The 18,859-nt window shown below is 38.3% G+C and overlaps 1 protein-coding gene across 1 annotated transcript; it reads right to left on the reverse strand.

Moving 5' to 3' along the window:
- Positions 1-577: 577 nt before the first annotated feature.
- On the reverse strand, positions 578-6,829 carry LOC111566843 (H-2 class II histocompatibility antigen, A-K alpha chain-like). Its single transcript, XM_023267628.3, has 4 exons — positions 6,741-6,829; positions 4,000-4,257; positions 3,122-3,403; positions 578-1,506 (listed from the first exon to the last, which is right to left on the reverse strand). The coding sequence occupies exons 1-4, from the start codon at positions 6,793-6,795 to the stop codon at positions 1,385-1,387; spliced, it is 717 nt and encodes a 238-aa protein (XP_023123396.1). The 5' UTR covers positions 6,796-6,829; the 3' UTR covers positions 578-1,384.
- Between the last annotated feature and the right edge of the window lie 12,030 nt (positions 6,830-18,859).

Here is an 18,859-nt window from a genome sequence, read left to right on the forward strand (position 1 = left end):
CCTTAAAAAGAACATTCAGACTTTATATGGAACACTCTGAACAAACACAAGGGAAAACAAGGAAGTAACAATAAAAAAAAAGGAAACGTAGATTCTTCTTTTTCTCTTTCAAACCACACAGAAGTCTTCACCCCAACTGTGTTTTGATAGTTTTATATTACAGAGCTGCTCTCTGTCTTTATTTTTCATTTTGTTTTTGTTAGCTAGTCCACATTCCAATGGGCCACACAGTATTAATCCATCGGAAATAAAAATAAATAAATTAATAAAATTGCCACAAGTATGTAAAATCAGATGAGGATATACTGGTGCATCATTTGAAATCAACAGATAAATTCTTTCTTATGCCTCTATGAGTGTAAGGTCTGTTCGTATTTTGTTTTTGCACAATAACTCTCCAACCTTTTCAGGTATAAATGGACACGTATAAAAGGACATGAACCAGTGGAGGTCTGATCTTTAGATCAGACCTGTTTAATTCATGACTTTATCTGGGCTTCTACATTAATTTCTCTAATGGGTTCCACCAAGAAAAAGTTGCTTTGACATACGCAGTCATGTGTAATGTGGACTTAAACTTGTGTAATAGATTGTTATCCCCAGGAATCCCACAGTTCGCCCTCACTAAGTCTTCCCCAGTAAAGGATTACTTTTAAGATGGTAACAGAAAGAGGGATCTGATCTTTATCATTCAATCATAAGGGACAAGGTAAGGTTAACAAAGTCTTCCTCTGTTTTTGAGGAAGCTGATTTACAGTATGTGTGTAGTTATAATTTATCATGTTGCATTAACACAATCAGAAGAAAGCTGTTTGCCAGAATAACAGAAAGAAACACTGTGGTGGAAAAACCTTATAATTAAGTTAAGTTTGACATGAGCTCCAGTTTCCACAATCTCTGGTTCCCCCCTGTGGATTTGTTCTGAATTAAATGTCTGTGCTACGTTGAGTAAGGTTGGTTTTCTTTAACAGTGAATCCTCACATGGAATTCAATTGTAATTTATCTTTATTGCCTCTATTTCTAAGGATAAAATAACCACATCCATGTCCAGCTGCATGTCTTACAGAAACACACACTGCTGATTGTATAAAAACTCCAACACCTCGCCCAACGTGTGATTTCTTTATGTAACATCAAATAGTATATATGACACATCATTCAAGTGTATAAAACACAGATTCAGTCACACACTGAATTCACAACAAACTGTGATTTACTGACAACGTAATCTGGTGGTTCACAGAAGCCTCCTCTATAATGTGTTTGATATAAATTCAGTTATAATATTGATTGTGTTTTGCTCTATGAAAGCACTTTTAGCATGGAGACCAAACCATATCTTTGTGCTGAACTTCCCCAAGTAAAATCCCAAAATGAAAGGGGTTAATTTGGCTGCTTGTTAAAAAAGAATACTCCGGTTCCGATTCCCATCAGGCACAAAATGAGGCTCACGATGAAGAACACAGCTGCAGGACTCACACTGCTCCTCTTCTTCTCCTTCAGCTCTGTAGGTTCAACAAAAACCAGGAAAACTTATCATGTGTGTGTTTTAAAGGCCTCTTGGCTCTAAAATGCAGTTTAAAATGTATGTAAAGTGCTCAAATTTGCAGCAAGCATGATTTATGATACATTATTGTGGAAGGAGCTTTTGTCAGAAGCAACTTAGAAAAACTGCTTCCATCAGTTGCATGAACAAGAGCTAGAGATCTTTAAAGAAACTGTCCATTTTGAAGTAGATTTTTCCCAAACAAGCAAGTGTACACATTACAAGATCTCCTTGCTTGTGTTGCATCTACTCTCAGATGTACGTCACTTTGGATAAAAGCATCTGCTGAATGAAAATGTAGAATTGTAGCGTAGAGGTTTTTGAAATCTACAAAAGTGCAAATGTTGGGGGTTCAAGTTGGTTAGAAAAGGTGGTTTTTAGTTGACTGTCTTCTCTGGGAATCATTTTCATTACTGGTTGTGTTTTACAAATGATAGTCAAACAAATTCAAAGCATTTTTTGAATATAAAAAATAAAATGTGAGTTTGAGTCCACTGTTTCCATCAAATGTTTTCGCGTAAATAAAGTGTGCCGGGTATGTTGCCAGAAGGTGGCAGTATACCCAATATTAGGCGCAGCTCTAATAGAAGAATACACAAACAAAACCTTTTGTTTGCCACAAGCGAAAAAATCACAATGATAAAAAACAAACAAAGTTTCTTTCTTGTCAGCTGGTGCTGGCCGTTTTTTCATGCTGTCAAAGACAATGAAAGAAGTGGAATGAGGTGATCTGTCGTGTGAGTTCAATGTTTGCTGCATAGGACCTCATTCAAAAAAAGATTTTTTAAAAAAAAGTTTTGTTTTTATTTTCAAAGTTGGTCAAGTTTTGTGTTGTTCCCATTTACATTCTCTCATGCCTTTTCAAAATGCTCACAAAAGTATGTTACCAACAAACCAAAGCCAGAGCAGAGCGACGATCCACTGGCATGAACATCTACAAGATCTTTGAGGATGTCCTCTAGAAAAGGGGTTGTTTAAGCGACAAAACATTGAGGTAATTATGACTGTTGTCATTCAAAGTAAAGGCAGAAATAAGATCATGTTGTTATAGGGCCACAAACTCGACAGAGGGAGGAGGTTGGGGTGGATGGATGGGTCAACACAACAGAACTTTAACGTGGGAGCCTAACAACTTTTAACCATTACCACAGTCTTAACTCTTTACTGTAGATGCTGTTCTTCAGTATTAAGGAAATAATACTGTTGAACATGTAGATTCTGGAACCATTGTTGCACAGTCTAGCAGTTAGGACACACCAGGCAGGTCATGAGACATTTTGTTGGTAGTCAAGAGAAAATGATTTACAAAGAAGTATTTAACTTTTGGTCAGCTTTCTTGTAAAAAAAAAAAAAAAAAAAAAAAAGGAACTATTTTTTAAAAAACTTTTAGGCCCCCCTTTTTTTAAAAAAAGGAAGTGGAATTCTAGTAATGAGCAATTAGATGACAGCTGTAAGAAAAGTTCTTCTGTCTACAGCCTGTTATTTTCTACTTCCTAATTCCAGCAAAAAACATTGCAGATTTACAAGTTTAACAACATCGCGCCTAAAACTCCGATGCTACATCTCTGCCTTACCCCAGGTCCTGGTCAGAGGCTGCTGTGAGGCCTGATGTTCCACCTTGCAGGAGTAAACATCTCCCTCTTGAGGAGTAAAAGTCAGCGTTGAAATTCTGTGGAACGTCCCATCAGCACTGTGTTGGTAACGCAGGTTAAATACCCCCTCTGTGACCTCCACCCCATTTTTGGTCCATGTGAAGATGATGGTGGGCGGGTAGAAGTGTTTGGCCAAACAGTAGAGAGTGTTGACGACATTTTCCTCCCCCTCATACCGGGTATAGACGAAGCTGTCTGGAGCCTCTGGACAAAGAATAGAATAGAAAGAAGTGACTAAGGGTACTTTTTGGGCAGGGAGCTTCTAACATAACGTCAATTATCAAGTAAATTCATGCAAAAAAAGAGTATTGTTGATTTTTTTTTTTTTTTTTACAGGGATACTATTGTTAACTCCCATCACTGTAAATGTGCTTGTTTTAGACAGAGGGGATGCTAAGGTAGTTTTTCTTTGTCATTATCTTGGCTGCAGTTTGTAGGGGTAACCTGTTCTATCATGTAGTGTCTAATTCCCCAGAGATCCTGCGGTTTAAACTGCACCTGTGGTTTAATTACAGTATGCCTAGTAGCTGGGTAGTTAAACCAGATGCAGACAGTAAACCTGTCACCCAATCTGCAAAATCCCATAATGTGTTCAATGGCAACATTTATTTTTCTTGCATTTGACAACATCTGTACATCTGAAGATCTTCAGTGAAAAGCAACTGGACTTTCTCAGAATGTTAAAGTTCTACTACTGTTGGAAGATGTAACCTCTGACCCTCTTATTTTCTACCTGTCTGTCCCAGAGATGAAGGTTTGTAAAATGAAAGCTGGTTCACGAAACCTGCAAAGTTCAGTACCTTGCCTCATGGGAGAACCAGGATCAGCTCCTTTTGCTGTAATCAAAGTGCTGTGACAGTGTGCAATGCTGGTTTTAGCAATTTCATAAGCCCGTTTCTTCCACTCCTTTATAGACTTTGGCAGCTCGGGTACCGTCATCACCATCTCTTCCTTGTTGAAATCAGCATATGCAACGACAACATCGTCAAAGACGACGTCCACTCGCACGTCGTTGGATTCATAGCACGAGTAGATGTAGTGGAACTGATGGGATGATGCTGCAAAGAAGTTCAAAGACACAGAGCTTAATACTTTCCTGAAATTATCTCAAAACAGCCTGTATGGGAATCTAATATCATGTAGTTTATAATTCAGACAGCAATAATGTGACACAGTATATAATTCTCAAAAGGTAATTATACTTTTTTTTCCTCATTGCAGATTGTAGTAGAAACATTTGTGCTCAGGTGAGTTCAGTATTTCTTGACAGCTCCTGAACACACCATCATTGAACTGGGTGGACTCCTCCCATGTCCAGCCCCTGATTGAGGGTATTTAAAGCACTTATGGCATCAAGGCTGCCTTTTGTCTCTGCTTCCTGGTGGCCACATGGGCTCCTCTGTGACTCAGAAAGCGGTGATGCAGTCAGGATGGTTAAATGGTTGTTGCTGTTTTAAGGGCTTTATTTAGTGATGGCTGATCGAGGCTTTGTTGAAGCTTCAACACTTCTTTCAAAACATGGTTCACTACTGGAGGCTTCAATAACACATTGTGCTCGAGTACAACATCTAGTGGTCAGTACAATGACGTGCAATCAGACATGTTAATTGGGTTATGGATTGTTTTGGATTCGATTGGCCATGCACACATTCCTGTTCAACTACACTACTAGTAATAATAATAACAATAACTATGGAAGACCATGTTTTTGTTTGGCATGTCTGTTTGTAACCCTATATACTTGTCACTTATATTTTGGTGTTATGAAACATTTAAATGATGCTGCTACATTCGTGAGATGTGCTCTACAAATACAGACTAATATAATTTTCACATGGGCCCGGAGTAAATACAGATTATATTATGGATTTTGACAAAGTATGATTTGGGGTTCAGGTGATTCGTTGACGTCTTAACTACTTCGAATGTCAACATGAGTCACATGACCAAACCAGCACAGTGGTTCGATACATTTGCTTCATGAGCTACCGTGCATGTGTCGGAGCCTCAGGTGTCACAGGACCATCGCTAGTTTTATTCATTCATGTGCAGATAGTGATTGAGGTGCGTTTATTCGAGCATCTCTTGTTTGCCTCATATTGGTGTCTGTTTGACTGAGGTTTGTGACCCCAGAAGTTTGTCTGTCTTTGCATAATGTGGATGCTGCTGATCCTCCTCAAGTCTGCATAGCCAATACACCATTATGCTAAGATATGATTATTTTAGAAATCAGTAACAACGGTATGGTAGTTGGCTGCTGCTTTGCCTTAGTTTTACCCAAAGTGTGTTTTAAGACAAATCTGAAACCAGTAAACAAAGAGTGTGTGGTTTACTGTGTTTTCATGTTTCATGTGTTAATCCTAGTCCTACTCTCTTTGCTCACATAAACTACATTTTAAGGAAGCTAAATTTACAGTTTAGCTGTTCATGTTTCCAGACAAGGAAATGAATGTGAAATAGTGAGTGAAAGACGGTCCATTGGAACTACATGGTGACCAGTAGTCATCATTTCACAAGCTGTAGCTAATTTTATAACTGCATCCATTGTCAATACTCACCAAACACAGTTAAAAACAACAGAATTTAGTGATATTTCCATGTCAAATGATGGCTCAATATTTTTTTTTGCACACTGTCATCACACATGCATAGACAGTCTTCTTCCTGAGGGGGGTGTGGACAGCAGCTTTTGTGTTGAGACTTGGTCAGGCCAAGTGTCTATAACAGAACCATAGAACCATAACAGGTCTTTAATTGGATAACCTGTTTCAACAGATCAAATTTAATCTGTGAGAAACTGACCTCACTCCTAGTTTCTTTCATTGACAAATAAATTGGTATTGCATGTTTGATACATTTTCATTTTGTTTGGTTAAAGGGAGATGCTTCTTACAGCTGATTTAAATCTGACACTCTGAACATAACCTGCTCCAGACCAGGTTGGCTCTGCAGCAGTTACCATGGTGACCTAACCAGGTTAAAACACACCCACCTCTGTTGTACTGAAAACTCTGATGTTAGGTTCAACTTACCTGATAACACACTAATCTCCCTTTGCAGTAAAGCCCTCTGGACACAGAACAAACAAATGAAATGCGTCACAAACCAGAAGATCTTTTTTCTTTTTTCTCAGATGATTGATTTTACAGTATTATTCCCAACTGAAAACAATATTAACTATTTGATCAGTTGCAATGAGCCTTAATTCAGACTAAATTCACCTCAGCAAGAAGTAAAACTATACAACTCCCCCTGTTGTTCACACTCTGCTGTTTGACTGCCAGTTTTCAGCACACATGACCTCCCAAAGCAAGTTTTTGTTTCCTTCCTCCTCTGCTGTTTGCCTGTAGTATGTTCCTTTTATTTTCTTGAAATCTTCAAGCCTCTTTATGTCCACTGATATGTTTGAAATTAAAACATAAGCAGTAACTTAAAGTTCAGCATCATGCATCTCAATTAAGCTGTTTTGATGGTGATGGGATGCTTTTACTTCCAACAAAGTGCTGCTGAGTTACTCATAACTGATTTATTGATGCCTTACTTGTTGCAGATGCCGCTCCAGTAGATATCAGCAGTATGATCGCAGACAGAGCCATCTCTGATTAGTCACTGGGTTTGGTTTTGAGCAGCAGCTCCAAACATAGGCGTGGATTTAAAGCAGCCAGTCAGATAAGATTACAGCACTGTTGCTGGGTAGATGAACATGTTTTGGACAGCTCAAGCCAGAGGAAGTGGAAGTATAACGGTATTTGTAATGCAATAAATGGTAAAAAAATAAATAAATAAATAAATTAATTAATTTTAAAAAGTTCTCTGTATCTGAATATGTGTGTGTGCACAAATGCATAGGTTGAAATTGAATAGAAGATAAAATAAAATTGTGGATTTTGTGGTCAAATGTGACTATACACCGCCTGTCCAAAAAAAGTCACCACTTGGATTTAACTAAGCAAATAGGTAAGAGTCTTCCATTGATAATTACTGCAGTGATGAATATGTTTCAGCTGCAACAACTTATTTAACTCTAGCAGATGCAGTGAGGAGCTTTTCATTTCTTAAACAACCATGTTGGGAGACATATCCTGTGGTCATGGAAAGGATGTTAATGTCTCAGAAGGGTCAAATTATTGGCTTGCATCAAGCAAAGAAAACAACTAAAGATATTTCTGAAACTACTAACTGGACAATGAAAATGGACATGGACCAGTGGAGGGCTTATCCTGAGATCAGCCCTCCACTAATTCATGTCCTACCTCTCAGGGAGTTACTTCAGAATATCGTGGAGGGGAGAAGTGTCTGAATGGGACAAACGAACCACAGGGGTTCCTCAAGGATCACTGCTCAGTCACCTCCTCTTCTCAATATACACAACCTCACTTGGTGCAATAATTCACTATCATGGCTTCTCATACCATTGCTATGTTGATGATACCCAGCTCTTCCTATCGTTCCCCCTGAATGACTACACTGTCTCTGCCTTGCAAATATTTCGGCATGAACGAAAAAATGTCACCATCAACTCAACCTCGCCAAGACTGAGCTCCTTGTCATCCCAGACAGTCCCTCTATTCAACAAGAAATCAACATCCAGCTTGATTCAACCCAACTCAGACCCACAAACTCTGCCAGAAACTTGGGTGTAATGATCAATGACCAGCTAACCTTCAAGGCACATGCTGCCTCTGTTGCTTGGTCGTGTCGATTCTCCCTGTACAACATATGGAAGATCAGATGATTCCTGTCAGAACATACAGCACAACTCCTGGTACAGGCTCTCAAAATATCACACATTGACTACTGTAACTCCTTACTGACAGGCCTCCCCTCATGCACGGTCAAACCTCCGCAGATGATCCAGAATGCAGCAGCACATCTGGTTTTCAACCTGCCAAAAACAGCTCATGTCCCCCTGTTGTTCAAATTGCTTCACTGGCTTCCAGTTGCTGCTTGCATAAAATTCAAAACTCTGACACTTGCATTTAAAAAATACAATGAAAATAAAATAATTTTAAGAAATGCTGTCTTTAGTTGTAGATTTTTTGTGCAGACTGTTGACAAAACAACATGGGAACGCTAAAATTTGAAGAAAAAAACTCTTATTTTTGTACATAACAATGAATCATTTTATTAAGATTTACCTGCGTTTGGTGGTTTTGACTATTGGGAAGAATGATCACTTTGAGATTTAATACAGCAGAAATCTACAACACGTTTTATTCTGAAGCAAACTCCCTCTGAATCATGAACTCTGTCAGAAATAAAAACAGACCAGAAACCGAATAACTAACAAACCTGCAATGTGAAGCTTGTAAATTATTCATTAGCTGCTTAGATTTTGCCTGACTACTTTAAAAATGGCCACAACAGAACGTGTTCCAGACAAATTAACTCAAATATTAAAATACTTTGCATGAAGTATGGAGTCCTTTACTGTGAAGAAGGGAAGCAGCAGGTTCACTCAAATGTGCGACTTCTATTTTAGTCCACTAGATGTCGCTGTTGGCCTTTTAAAAAGTGGTACAAACAGAGACACTGAAGAAGCCATCAGTTGGAGAATCCTGAATAGAAATCTGTGGGAGACAGATGGTGGTTATATGACATGTCATACTACTTTCCCCCAAAACAAGAAACTCTGTGCATACATAGACCTATAATCTTTTGAGCAGCGATTCAATACATGCAGCTATTATGTTTTGGTGACCATTGAAATTGTTCATTTAGACAGGAGCCCGGTCTTGATAGCTTGATAGAGCTGAGAAGATGGCTAGTGAGTGGCAAGACTTGGTACTACCTTCTTTCTTTATGCTATGTTTTTGTCTTTCTCCATACATCAGGACTCGCTTCCTTGATTCTCAGCTCAGACTATAAACTCTCTGGTGTCAGGTACTAAAGAAAACATCCAACAGTGGAAAAAGCGGCACAGCATCTTTCTTTGAAGTCACTGAGATGATGAAGTTGTCTTGCCAAAAATACTCCCCCAAATATTTTGCTTTCCAATGTCTTGGACTGAGTTTCTTTTCTCACTTGGAAACATGAAAGTTTTTTGGAATTCCAACAAGGAACCAGATACTGTAAATCAGCTGATTGGTGACAGACTTTTTTTTTTTTTTTTTTTTAAACTTCATTTGCATGGTGAGTCTATATTTTTCTCCAACCAGCTCATCCATGAAGATATTTGCTTCTTCACTTTTTTCCTTGATGACTTTCTAACGCTGCTCTGTAGCTCAAACCAGCTGCACTCTTTACCTCATTATCATATCAGTCTCCTGCTGGAGTCGAACACTGGATGATCCAGACAAACCTCACAGAGCTGCAGGAAGAGCAGCATGGAGGTCCTTCTTGTTGGTTACCATGGAAACATAACTCATTTATAGTAGTGTGGATGAATTAATGTCTTGCAGTGAGCACTTGGTTGAGTTGGTGCTCGAGTCAACAGCATCTTTTCTTGTCAAAGAACACAGCTTTTGAGCATTACTCTTCACCGTTACAAATGCAGTGTGATGGAAAATCATATTTGCTGCCAGACATAGCAACAACACAGATAAACTAAAGTTATCTGAAGTGTTGGTGAGTGAATCTATGAATGTGTAGTGTATGGTGTAAAATATCCATCCGTTCGCTGAAGCCACTCAACAGGAGCTGCAGGAGGCTGGAGCCGGAGAGGTGGAGGAACATCCTGGACGGGTGTCCGAACCATCACAGGGGAAACATAGAGACACATACAAATATGTTTACACTTGCATCACCAATTAACCTGCCATACATGTGTTTGGATCGTTGGAGGATGTTGGAGCAGCAAGAAAAAAAAACTACGGACACAATAAAAACATGCAAACTGCGCACATAAAAGGCTCCAGACATCTAAGAGGTTTGAACCTTCCTGCTGAACCTTTTTGCTTCTTGCTAAATTGAAATAAACCAAAATAAAGGAAACAAGGTGCGATGGTGTAGTGCAGGGATGGGATGGATCAAGTTAGCAAGAATGGGAATGGCTGGATTGTGGATATATTGCCGAGTGCGATGATACAGTTTTCACCAGCCTTTCCCTAAAATTAGACACAAAACTGACCTACGGGCTGTAAGTCCAGTCAGTCAGATTAAAACTTAAATGCAACCCCTAACTCACAAAATACTACACAACCGTGCAAAATGGCATGTTATGTGTACACTGTGCATTATAAATAGGTCACTCTTACTGTCTGTCATTACCTTATTTTGAATTTCAATTTTGACGATGACTATAGAGATGAGTGCTGTACCCTTAAAATAGCAATCAAATAAATAAACAAACAGATTAAAAGACACATCTATACGAAGGTTAATAAAACAATAACAATATGGAACAATAAGATACAACGCAATAAGAAACAAACTCTTTCCCCAACCAAAAAACACTTTAAACCAAGAACAAGGTATTAAAGAAGCCCCTTCCAAACACAAGTGAAGTACAAGAAATGAGAGATTAATCAGATTAGCATTAAAAAAGACAAATATATTGGATAAAAAAAGATTAGAATTAGACTTTGCTGCACTGGAATAAAAATAAATTGTAATTATATTCTATACACTACTGTTCGAAAGTTTGGGGTCACTTACAAGTGTCCTTATTTGTGAAGAAAAAGCAGTTTTTTTCAATGAAGACAACATTAAATTAAAAAGAAATACAGTCTAGACATTGTTAATGTGGTAAATGATTATTCTAGTTGGAAATGACTGATTTTAAATGGAATATCTACATAGAGGTACAGAGGAACATTTCTAGCAACCATCACTCCTGTGTTCTAATGCTACATTGTGTTAGCTAATGGTGTTGAAAGGCTAATTGATGATTAGAAAACCCTTGTGCAGTTATACTAGCACATTACATTCTAAGTGTGAATGTTCGTGGAAAACACAAAATTGTCTGGGTGACCCCAAACTTTTGAATGGTGGTGTATATAAAACAGCTGTGAAAAGATTAGATATTTTCACCACACTAGCAGATTTGTTCCACTTGTGAAAATCAAAACTATTGTTGGATTCTAATTCAATCAAATAAATGTGTAGTTTCTGTTTAGGTCTGTGCAGCTCTTTTACTGGAGACGCAGAGTTGTCTGAAGCTAAAACTTAAACTGAATTGTCAGGCTTGGAGAATTATTATGAGTTAAAAATGATCATTTTATGCTAAATGTACGTCACATAATGATCAGTTCAAGGACAATTGGGAAGTTGAAAATTATTTCTGTTCTTACAGTTTCTAACGGTCAGGCGGCATCATTTTGGTGATATTCTTCAATAAATACACCTTTAAAACAGACTGGACGTTTTGGGGTTCAGAGGATTTTTAATCAAACTTCAAACAGACTTGTTCTGGTGGAAACAGAATTGAAAAACTTTTGAAAACTGATTTAAGACTATCCATCCAGCAGGTGTTGAGATATTTTAGTCTGAACAGTTTTATCTTTTATTTAGGTTTTCATAATTTCCATGACAGTGGAAACCTTGATTTTCCCTCTTTTCCCTCAAGTTTACAGATTCTTACAAAAAAACATGAATTGTCACCTGCAGTGCATTATTAGTCCTTTGACGAAGAGGGTCTCCCCCTGCCAACCCTGCATGTTATCAGGTGTGAGGCTTTACGTCAGAACGCTCGGTACTTTAACCTCTTCGACTGCAGCAGCTGTTTGCTAGAGTCTGACGTGCTGTACAGTTTGAACTGAGGCCGGATGACACACTTTAGTCTGTTGTCTGCCTGCTGCTGCCGTCACTCCATCAATGCTCTCATGTGGAGCACAAAAGTCCACTAAATCGTTTAAAAAAAAAAAAAAAAAAGAGTGATTATGTGAAGCCAAAGACCCAAAAGTGTCATCAGGTCTATCAGACACAATGATCTCAGTCTTAGTTTTGATTTCAGTGGCAGGTATATTTGTATATTGTCAGCAAAATAATGAAAAGGTGTGTGGAGCTTCTTAAAAATGGACCCCAATGAGTGCATGTACAATGAGAAATGGATGGGGCCCAAAATGGAGCCTTGAGGTGCCCCAATAGTTTTCATTTAGTGAGATGAACCAGGTACTTGTGTAGTTTAAGTTCATACACTGATCCTGCTTTAATGCTGCACTAAACAAACACCACAAAGATATTTACCTGGTGCTGTTTTCCACTGATTATCTGTCTGTAGCTCACATAGCCATCCTCTGTTATCAGGACCTTCTCTCTTTACAGATAGAACTGATTAAAGGCTTTTCTTGTCCAGCTCTAAACCAGCGATACAGAATTATCTCTAGATGTGCTGTAGATTGTGTATTGTGTACTTTATGACTCACAGTCCATAAACCTGGAAACAAAAGGACTACTATGCATTATTAGCATAAATAAGACTACAAAATGTACTCAACTGTTCAAAAGTTTGGAATCACCCAGGCAATTTCATGTTTTCCATGAAAACTCACACTTTTATTCACGTGCTAACATTATTGCACAAGGGTTTTCTAATCATCAATTAGCCTTTCAACAATATTAGCTAACACAATGTAGAGTTAGATTACAGGAGTGATGGTTGCTGGAAATGTTCCTCTGTACCCCTATGTAGATATTCCATTAAAAATCAGTCATTTCCAGCTATAATAGTCATTTACCACATTAGCAATGTCTAGACTGGATTTCTGAGTAATTTAGTGTTATCTTCATTGAAAAAAAATTCTTTCACAAATAAGGGCATTTCTAAGTGACTCCAGACTTTTCAACAGTAGTGTACATTTGTATATTGTCAGCAAAATAATGAAAACAAGTGTGGCATTTCTTATAAATGGACCCCAATGAGAAATGGATGGGGCCCAAAATGGAGCCTTGAGGAGCCCCATAGTTTTCATTAAGTGAGATGAACCAGGTACTTGTGTAGTTTCAGTTCATACACTCATCCTGATTTAATGTTGCACTAAACAAACACCACAAAGGTATTTACTAGGTGGTCTTTTCCACTGATTATCTGTCTGTAGCCCATATAGCCATCCTCTGTTATCTGGACCTTCTCTCTTTACAGATACAACTGAATAAAGACTTTCCTCGTGCCACCCTAAACCAGCGATATAGAATTATCCCCAGATGTGCTGTAGATTATGTATTGTATACTTTGAGTAACAGTCCATAAACTTGGAAACAAAAGGACTACTATGCATTATTACCATAAACAAGACCATAAATATACGTCTCTGAGGCTGTACTTTGGCACAGCAATGGGAGATTAAGAAATGCTGGCTTTGGTCATAGAAAACCTTAATCGCTTGCATGTTATTATTTTAATGACTGTTTTGCAAAATTGGTATCTTATTGTGGTTTTAGGTTTATCAATAGATGTATGAATACGATGCATTGGATCTCTTCACCGAAGCCACAGCAGCTGCAAACTCACAAAACAACAATCAACAGGACAGACAGGAGGTAGCATATCTGTGCCAGTTTAACACAAAACCCTGGCTTATGTTTGACATCGTCATGCAGCAGATGTTGGCGATGCTGTATATACTGTGAGGCTTTGTTACACATATACAGCACATAACCCATAACAGAGGAAGGCATGACCTTTTGGAAACATTTTGTTCAGTGCTCCATGTAAACAACCAGGACATGTGGATGAAGCTGGAGCAGATTCTGAGTTTTTGATTGTGAGAAGACCACGATTTAATTACAGTTTGCAACTATGGCTATTATAAATCCTTTTTTGTTATTGTTTTTTTTCATTTTAACAAACAGAATCCAGCTGATTGTAAATGGAAAACATGGCAAGCTACCTATAATGGATGCATAGCTGTGACTTCTTAAATTAGGTGGAAAATAGTTTCTTTATTTAAACATCGATGCCGAGTCGCTCAGACTCAAACACGCAGCTTGTAAAATAACACTATCAGTTGTTGAGCAAGTTGCTTTTGATGAAAGTTGTTCAGTCAGCACAGCCCTATCAGTGTTTTTGCCCCAGAAAAGATCATAAATGCACCAAGCTGCTCTGACCTGCACATGTGCACATTCACAGAAGCTGGTAGGGACCAGCACTGAAAGAAACGAACATTTTTGTGACCAGAATCATATAGAACAAAACATATTTCCCAAAAATACCCTGGAAAACCAAAGAAGATCTATGTAGAACTCTATACTGTCTTCAGCAGTCAGAATACATCATCTCTGATGAGCACAATGGATGTTGGGTGTCCGGGTAACTTATTATTTAGTCCAAATTTATTGTGAGCTGATGTTGCAGAAACCACTGACCAACTTCATAATGTCAGAGTATCTGAAGCTGCTGCTCTTCACTACTGGAGACCCGGGATGGCTCAGCTAAAGATTTTTCTTTTCTGTGTTGTGTGGTTTAATCCATCTGAACCATGCTTATACTATGATGTGTTAGAAATCACAAACCACAGTGAGAGCCACTTCTTAGCTCACTGTGGTTGTTTCTGTTTCCTCTCTGTGGTCTATAAATCTGATCCACTGGCTAAATATAGCACAGAATACATCCCTATTTCTTAATTACAGCTGTCTGATTAGCACCTTTAATGAAGCTCTGCTAAATTGGTAACATTACGTCTCACGACTTCTTCACAATAAAAGCACACCACCATTTATTTTTGATTTATTGCGGAGCTGTTGAATTATGCTGCATTTCTTAATAAATACACTAAACTCTCTCTTGATAAATGGAATAGAAACACATTTTTTTGTGCCTAAGAGGTGTGAGTTTCCCACATTACATTACACACTGCAGAGTGACGTTTTTCTAATTTGTGTAACAGATAATGTCCCAAACTGACACATTTTAAAGGCACAGAATCACCAACATGTATTCAAAACTCTGTTGGTGTTTTAATCCTTAACCAGACCTCTTTAAAATGCTGTCTGCTGTTTATTTCTCAGTATACAGTCAATACAGAGTCATTATATAGTTCAATAACATCACCCTAAATTGAAAAAGTCCCCAAACATCAGATCAAAGGAGCCTTAAATATCATTTTAATTCCCTCCAGTGTCAATAAGGGAACAGCAGACCCAAGTCAATATTTATGTGAACTTTATTTCAACAGAGATCTCCATATTGGTCCAAATCTCACCTGAAAACTAATTTAAATTTGTTGTTTGAATTAATAAAGAAACAGTTCTGGGTGTAACTTGTTTCTAATGTAGTACCAAGACTATACATGACAAATGAATCCAAATTCATGCTCCACTCATTAGTTTTTTCTCCTTTGTTTTGTGACCAAACCTCACTGTTTACAAGAGAGCACTGACAACATGAACATCACTGCTAGAACGTTGAACTTCAAGTTGTTGCGCTTTAAAGTGGCTATAATTGATATACACCACCGTTCAAAGGTTTGGGGTCACCCAGACAATTTCATGTTTTCCACGAAAACTCACACTTTTATCCATGTGCTAACATAACTGCACAAAGGTTTTCCAATCATCAGTTAGCCTTTCAACACCATTAGCTAACACAATGTAGCATTAGAACACAGGAGTGATGGTTGCTGGAAATGTTCCTCTGTACCCCTATGGAGATATTCCATTAAAAATCAGTCGTTTCCAGCTCGAATAGCCATTTATATTAGTAGTGTATTGATGATAACAATGTCCCAAATGAAAATGTCAAAACTGTGACAGCGCTCACCAGAAACAAGCACGACTCCAAAAGAAGTTTGAACAAGGTTGATCATTAACTACTGGATGTGTAAATAAGCAACTTTTTCCTACTGTAACCAGTTAAGCTTACCAGTTTAAAAAGTCTCGGTTGCCCTCATGTAGCCAACAAATCAAAGGTTTAACAGCTAAATTCACCAGGTTATCAGAAACGTTTGTATTATATGATGGGGTTAATTGATTTTTCCTACTTCAGTAGAAACTGACATTCAACAGTGAAAGAATATAATCTTTAAAAGTCAGTAGTACTTTTACATTCGGCAGATGGACAGAGACATGATCATCCCATAAGAGTTGGATTTAAGTCCAGCCGATAAGTCCAGAATTCACTATATTTTAGCTCTGCTTTGGTCTCCACCACCCCCAGAATAATGTTTTGTAGCTGCTAAATGGCATTTATTTTTATGTTAAAGTTATTTTTTGGCCTTTTTAGGCTTTGTTATATAGGATGGTGACGCAAGAGACAGGAAACGTGGGGAGAAGAGTGGGGGAATGACATGCAGCAAATTGTCATGGGTCGGACACGTACCCATGACCACTGCATCGGGGATTATAGCAACTGTTTATGGGTGACCCACTCAACCTGCAGAGCCACTGGGGCGCCATTTTTAAAATTTAGATCTCTTCATGACAGAAGAACCGGTTCCAGTTTTGCTGACAAAAACTGCAAAGTTGCGACAAAAGATCTAGAAAAACTATTTAACTCTGAATTGAGATTCTTTTGACACAGTTGTTTTGAGCAGGGCTGTTGGGGAACTGAAACCTTTCCCATCATGCACTGATTGAGATAAAATCATGCATTTAGATGAACAGCTATTTATATAACTGTTGCAGCATCATTCTGACGGTAAGAGTCCCTGCAGGTTATCACTCAGGTTAAAGATCCTCTCTGTGTCTGTCTTTTATGACAGCTGACGATTTATTGCACAATTTAGAATATTGTTCATAAAACAGTGGAACAGCGGTTCTTATGTAACTTAAAGTGCAATTATCACACCGGTTTCTTTCCTGTCTGTTAATCTTCCTGTTCAGTATTCAGTCAGGCTCCTGGGAAGTTACCGCCGGCTGCTGCTGCATCACTTTTAAGGTCAAATCCATGTGCAGCGAGGCGTCAATGAGGCGACATCTGCCTGCTCAGCACTTTCTGTCTGCTGCCTGCTTTTCTGTAGAAATACTCCAAAAACTGCTGTATAATCATTCATATAATTTTACTTTTTGAGATGATATCTGTGCTAAAAGTAGCACTACACTTCTTCCACTTAGCAGTGATAACTACAGCTGCTGCCATAACCATTGCTATTTCCCTTTACTCTCACTAATAATGGTACTACTGCATATACACTGCTGTTCAAAAGTTGACTTAGAAATGTCCTTATTTTTGAAAGAAAAGCATTGTTTTGAATGAAGATAAATTTAATTAATCAGAAATCCAGTCTAGACATTGTTAATGTGGTAAATGACTATTCTAGTTGGAAACAGCTGATTTTTACTGGAATATCTCCATAGGGGTACAGAGGAACATTTCCAGCAACCATCACTCCTGTGTTCTAATGCTACATTGTGTTAGCTAATGGTGCTGAAAGGCTCATTGATGATTAGAAAACTCTTGTGTAATTATGTTAACACATGGATAAAAGTGTTAGTTTTCATGGAAAACATGAAATTGTCTGGGTGATTCCAAACTTTTGAATGGTAATGTACATTGTTATCCATCAGAAATTTGTTGAGAAATTCGATTGCAATGCCAAAGAGAATACATTTTATTCAGTTCAATAATAAATACTCATTTCCTGATTTAAAAAAAAAATTTTGGTAATAATTAGCAAATCCCATTTCTCAACTGTGTCATTTAGAATATTTGGATTCTAAATGTGATATCATTTAAAGCTACAACTTTTAAAATTTGCTCAGATTTTCATAATTCTGATCTGACAAAAATATTTTCAAAGTATCTGTCTTCAATAAATCTCACAGTAAAACAGAAATTATTCCTGCAGACATGACATACGTCAGCAATGAGTGAAGAAAGAGCTTGTAAAAAGTGGGGATCTGACATTTTAATGTGGCTGTTACACCCTCCTGTCCTTAAAAGTGATGCTTAAACAGTTGATTTTATTACTTCTCTACCTGTTACTTTCTACTGCAGCTCTTACTGCTTCTAAGTTGCTTGCATGTGCACACACACTCACACACACACACACTCACACATTCCCCCCAGCTGACCCATGACCACTCAGAGGCCAACCTCCGTCCGTCAGCCAATGAAAAGGAGGCCGGCCGAGACGCTGCCCACGTCACAGGGTGGCCTGACGAAGCTGAACCCTGATCTTACATCACTCAGCAATGTGGGTCAGAGTTCAACAGCAGCTGCTGCAAGACGACAGGAGGTTGCTTTACCGAAAGACAGTGACAGTGAACGTCACAGAGCTAAAGTTATCTAAAGCTGCAGGATGAATTAAAAAAAGAAGGAGTTGGAAAAGGAAATAAAGCCATAAAAGCAACCGAATTAGTCAGATTTAGAGTAAAACTTGCAGAAAAGTTTTTAAAAATCATGCAAAGCACCACAAAATACAAAAAAACACAAAAAACTGAGTTAGAGTTTTTTAATCTTGCATTATTATAAATACATCAATTCACTTAAAGCTGGTCGAGGCTGCAAAATAAAGCAGACATTCACTCATGTGCTCATTTCCTTCCAATAACAGGTGCTACAGAGAGAGAGAGAGAGAGACAGCTGTGGTCAGAACAAAACTGTCTGTCTGTCTGTCTGAGCTCTGAGTTATCAGCGTTCAGCCGGCGGCAGAGAGAACCGGTTACACGAAGACGACATGACGTCCTGCTGCTGATTAATGATTCACCTCCGGCCTGTAACACGCTGTTTTTCAGATCTGTGAGGAACAACAGGTTCATGCAAATAACCCAGAGAACTCCCCTCCACACACACACACACCTCCCCACCTCCTCCTCCTCCACCAGCAGCCCTCCCTTGTCTTG

Source organism: Amphiprion ocellaris, chromosome 5, assembly GCF_022539595.1.
Source record: "Amphiprion ocellaris isolate individual 3 ecotype Okinawa chromosome 5, ASM2253959v1, whole genome shotgun sequence".
In the NCBI taxonomy this organism is placed as follows: domain Eukaryota; kingdom Metazoa; phylum Chordata; class Actinopteri; family Pomacentridae; genus Amphiprion; species Amphiprion ocellaris.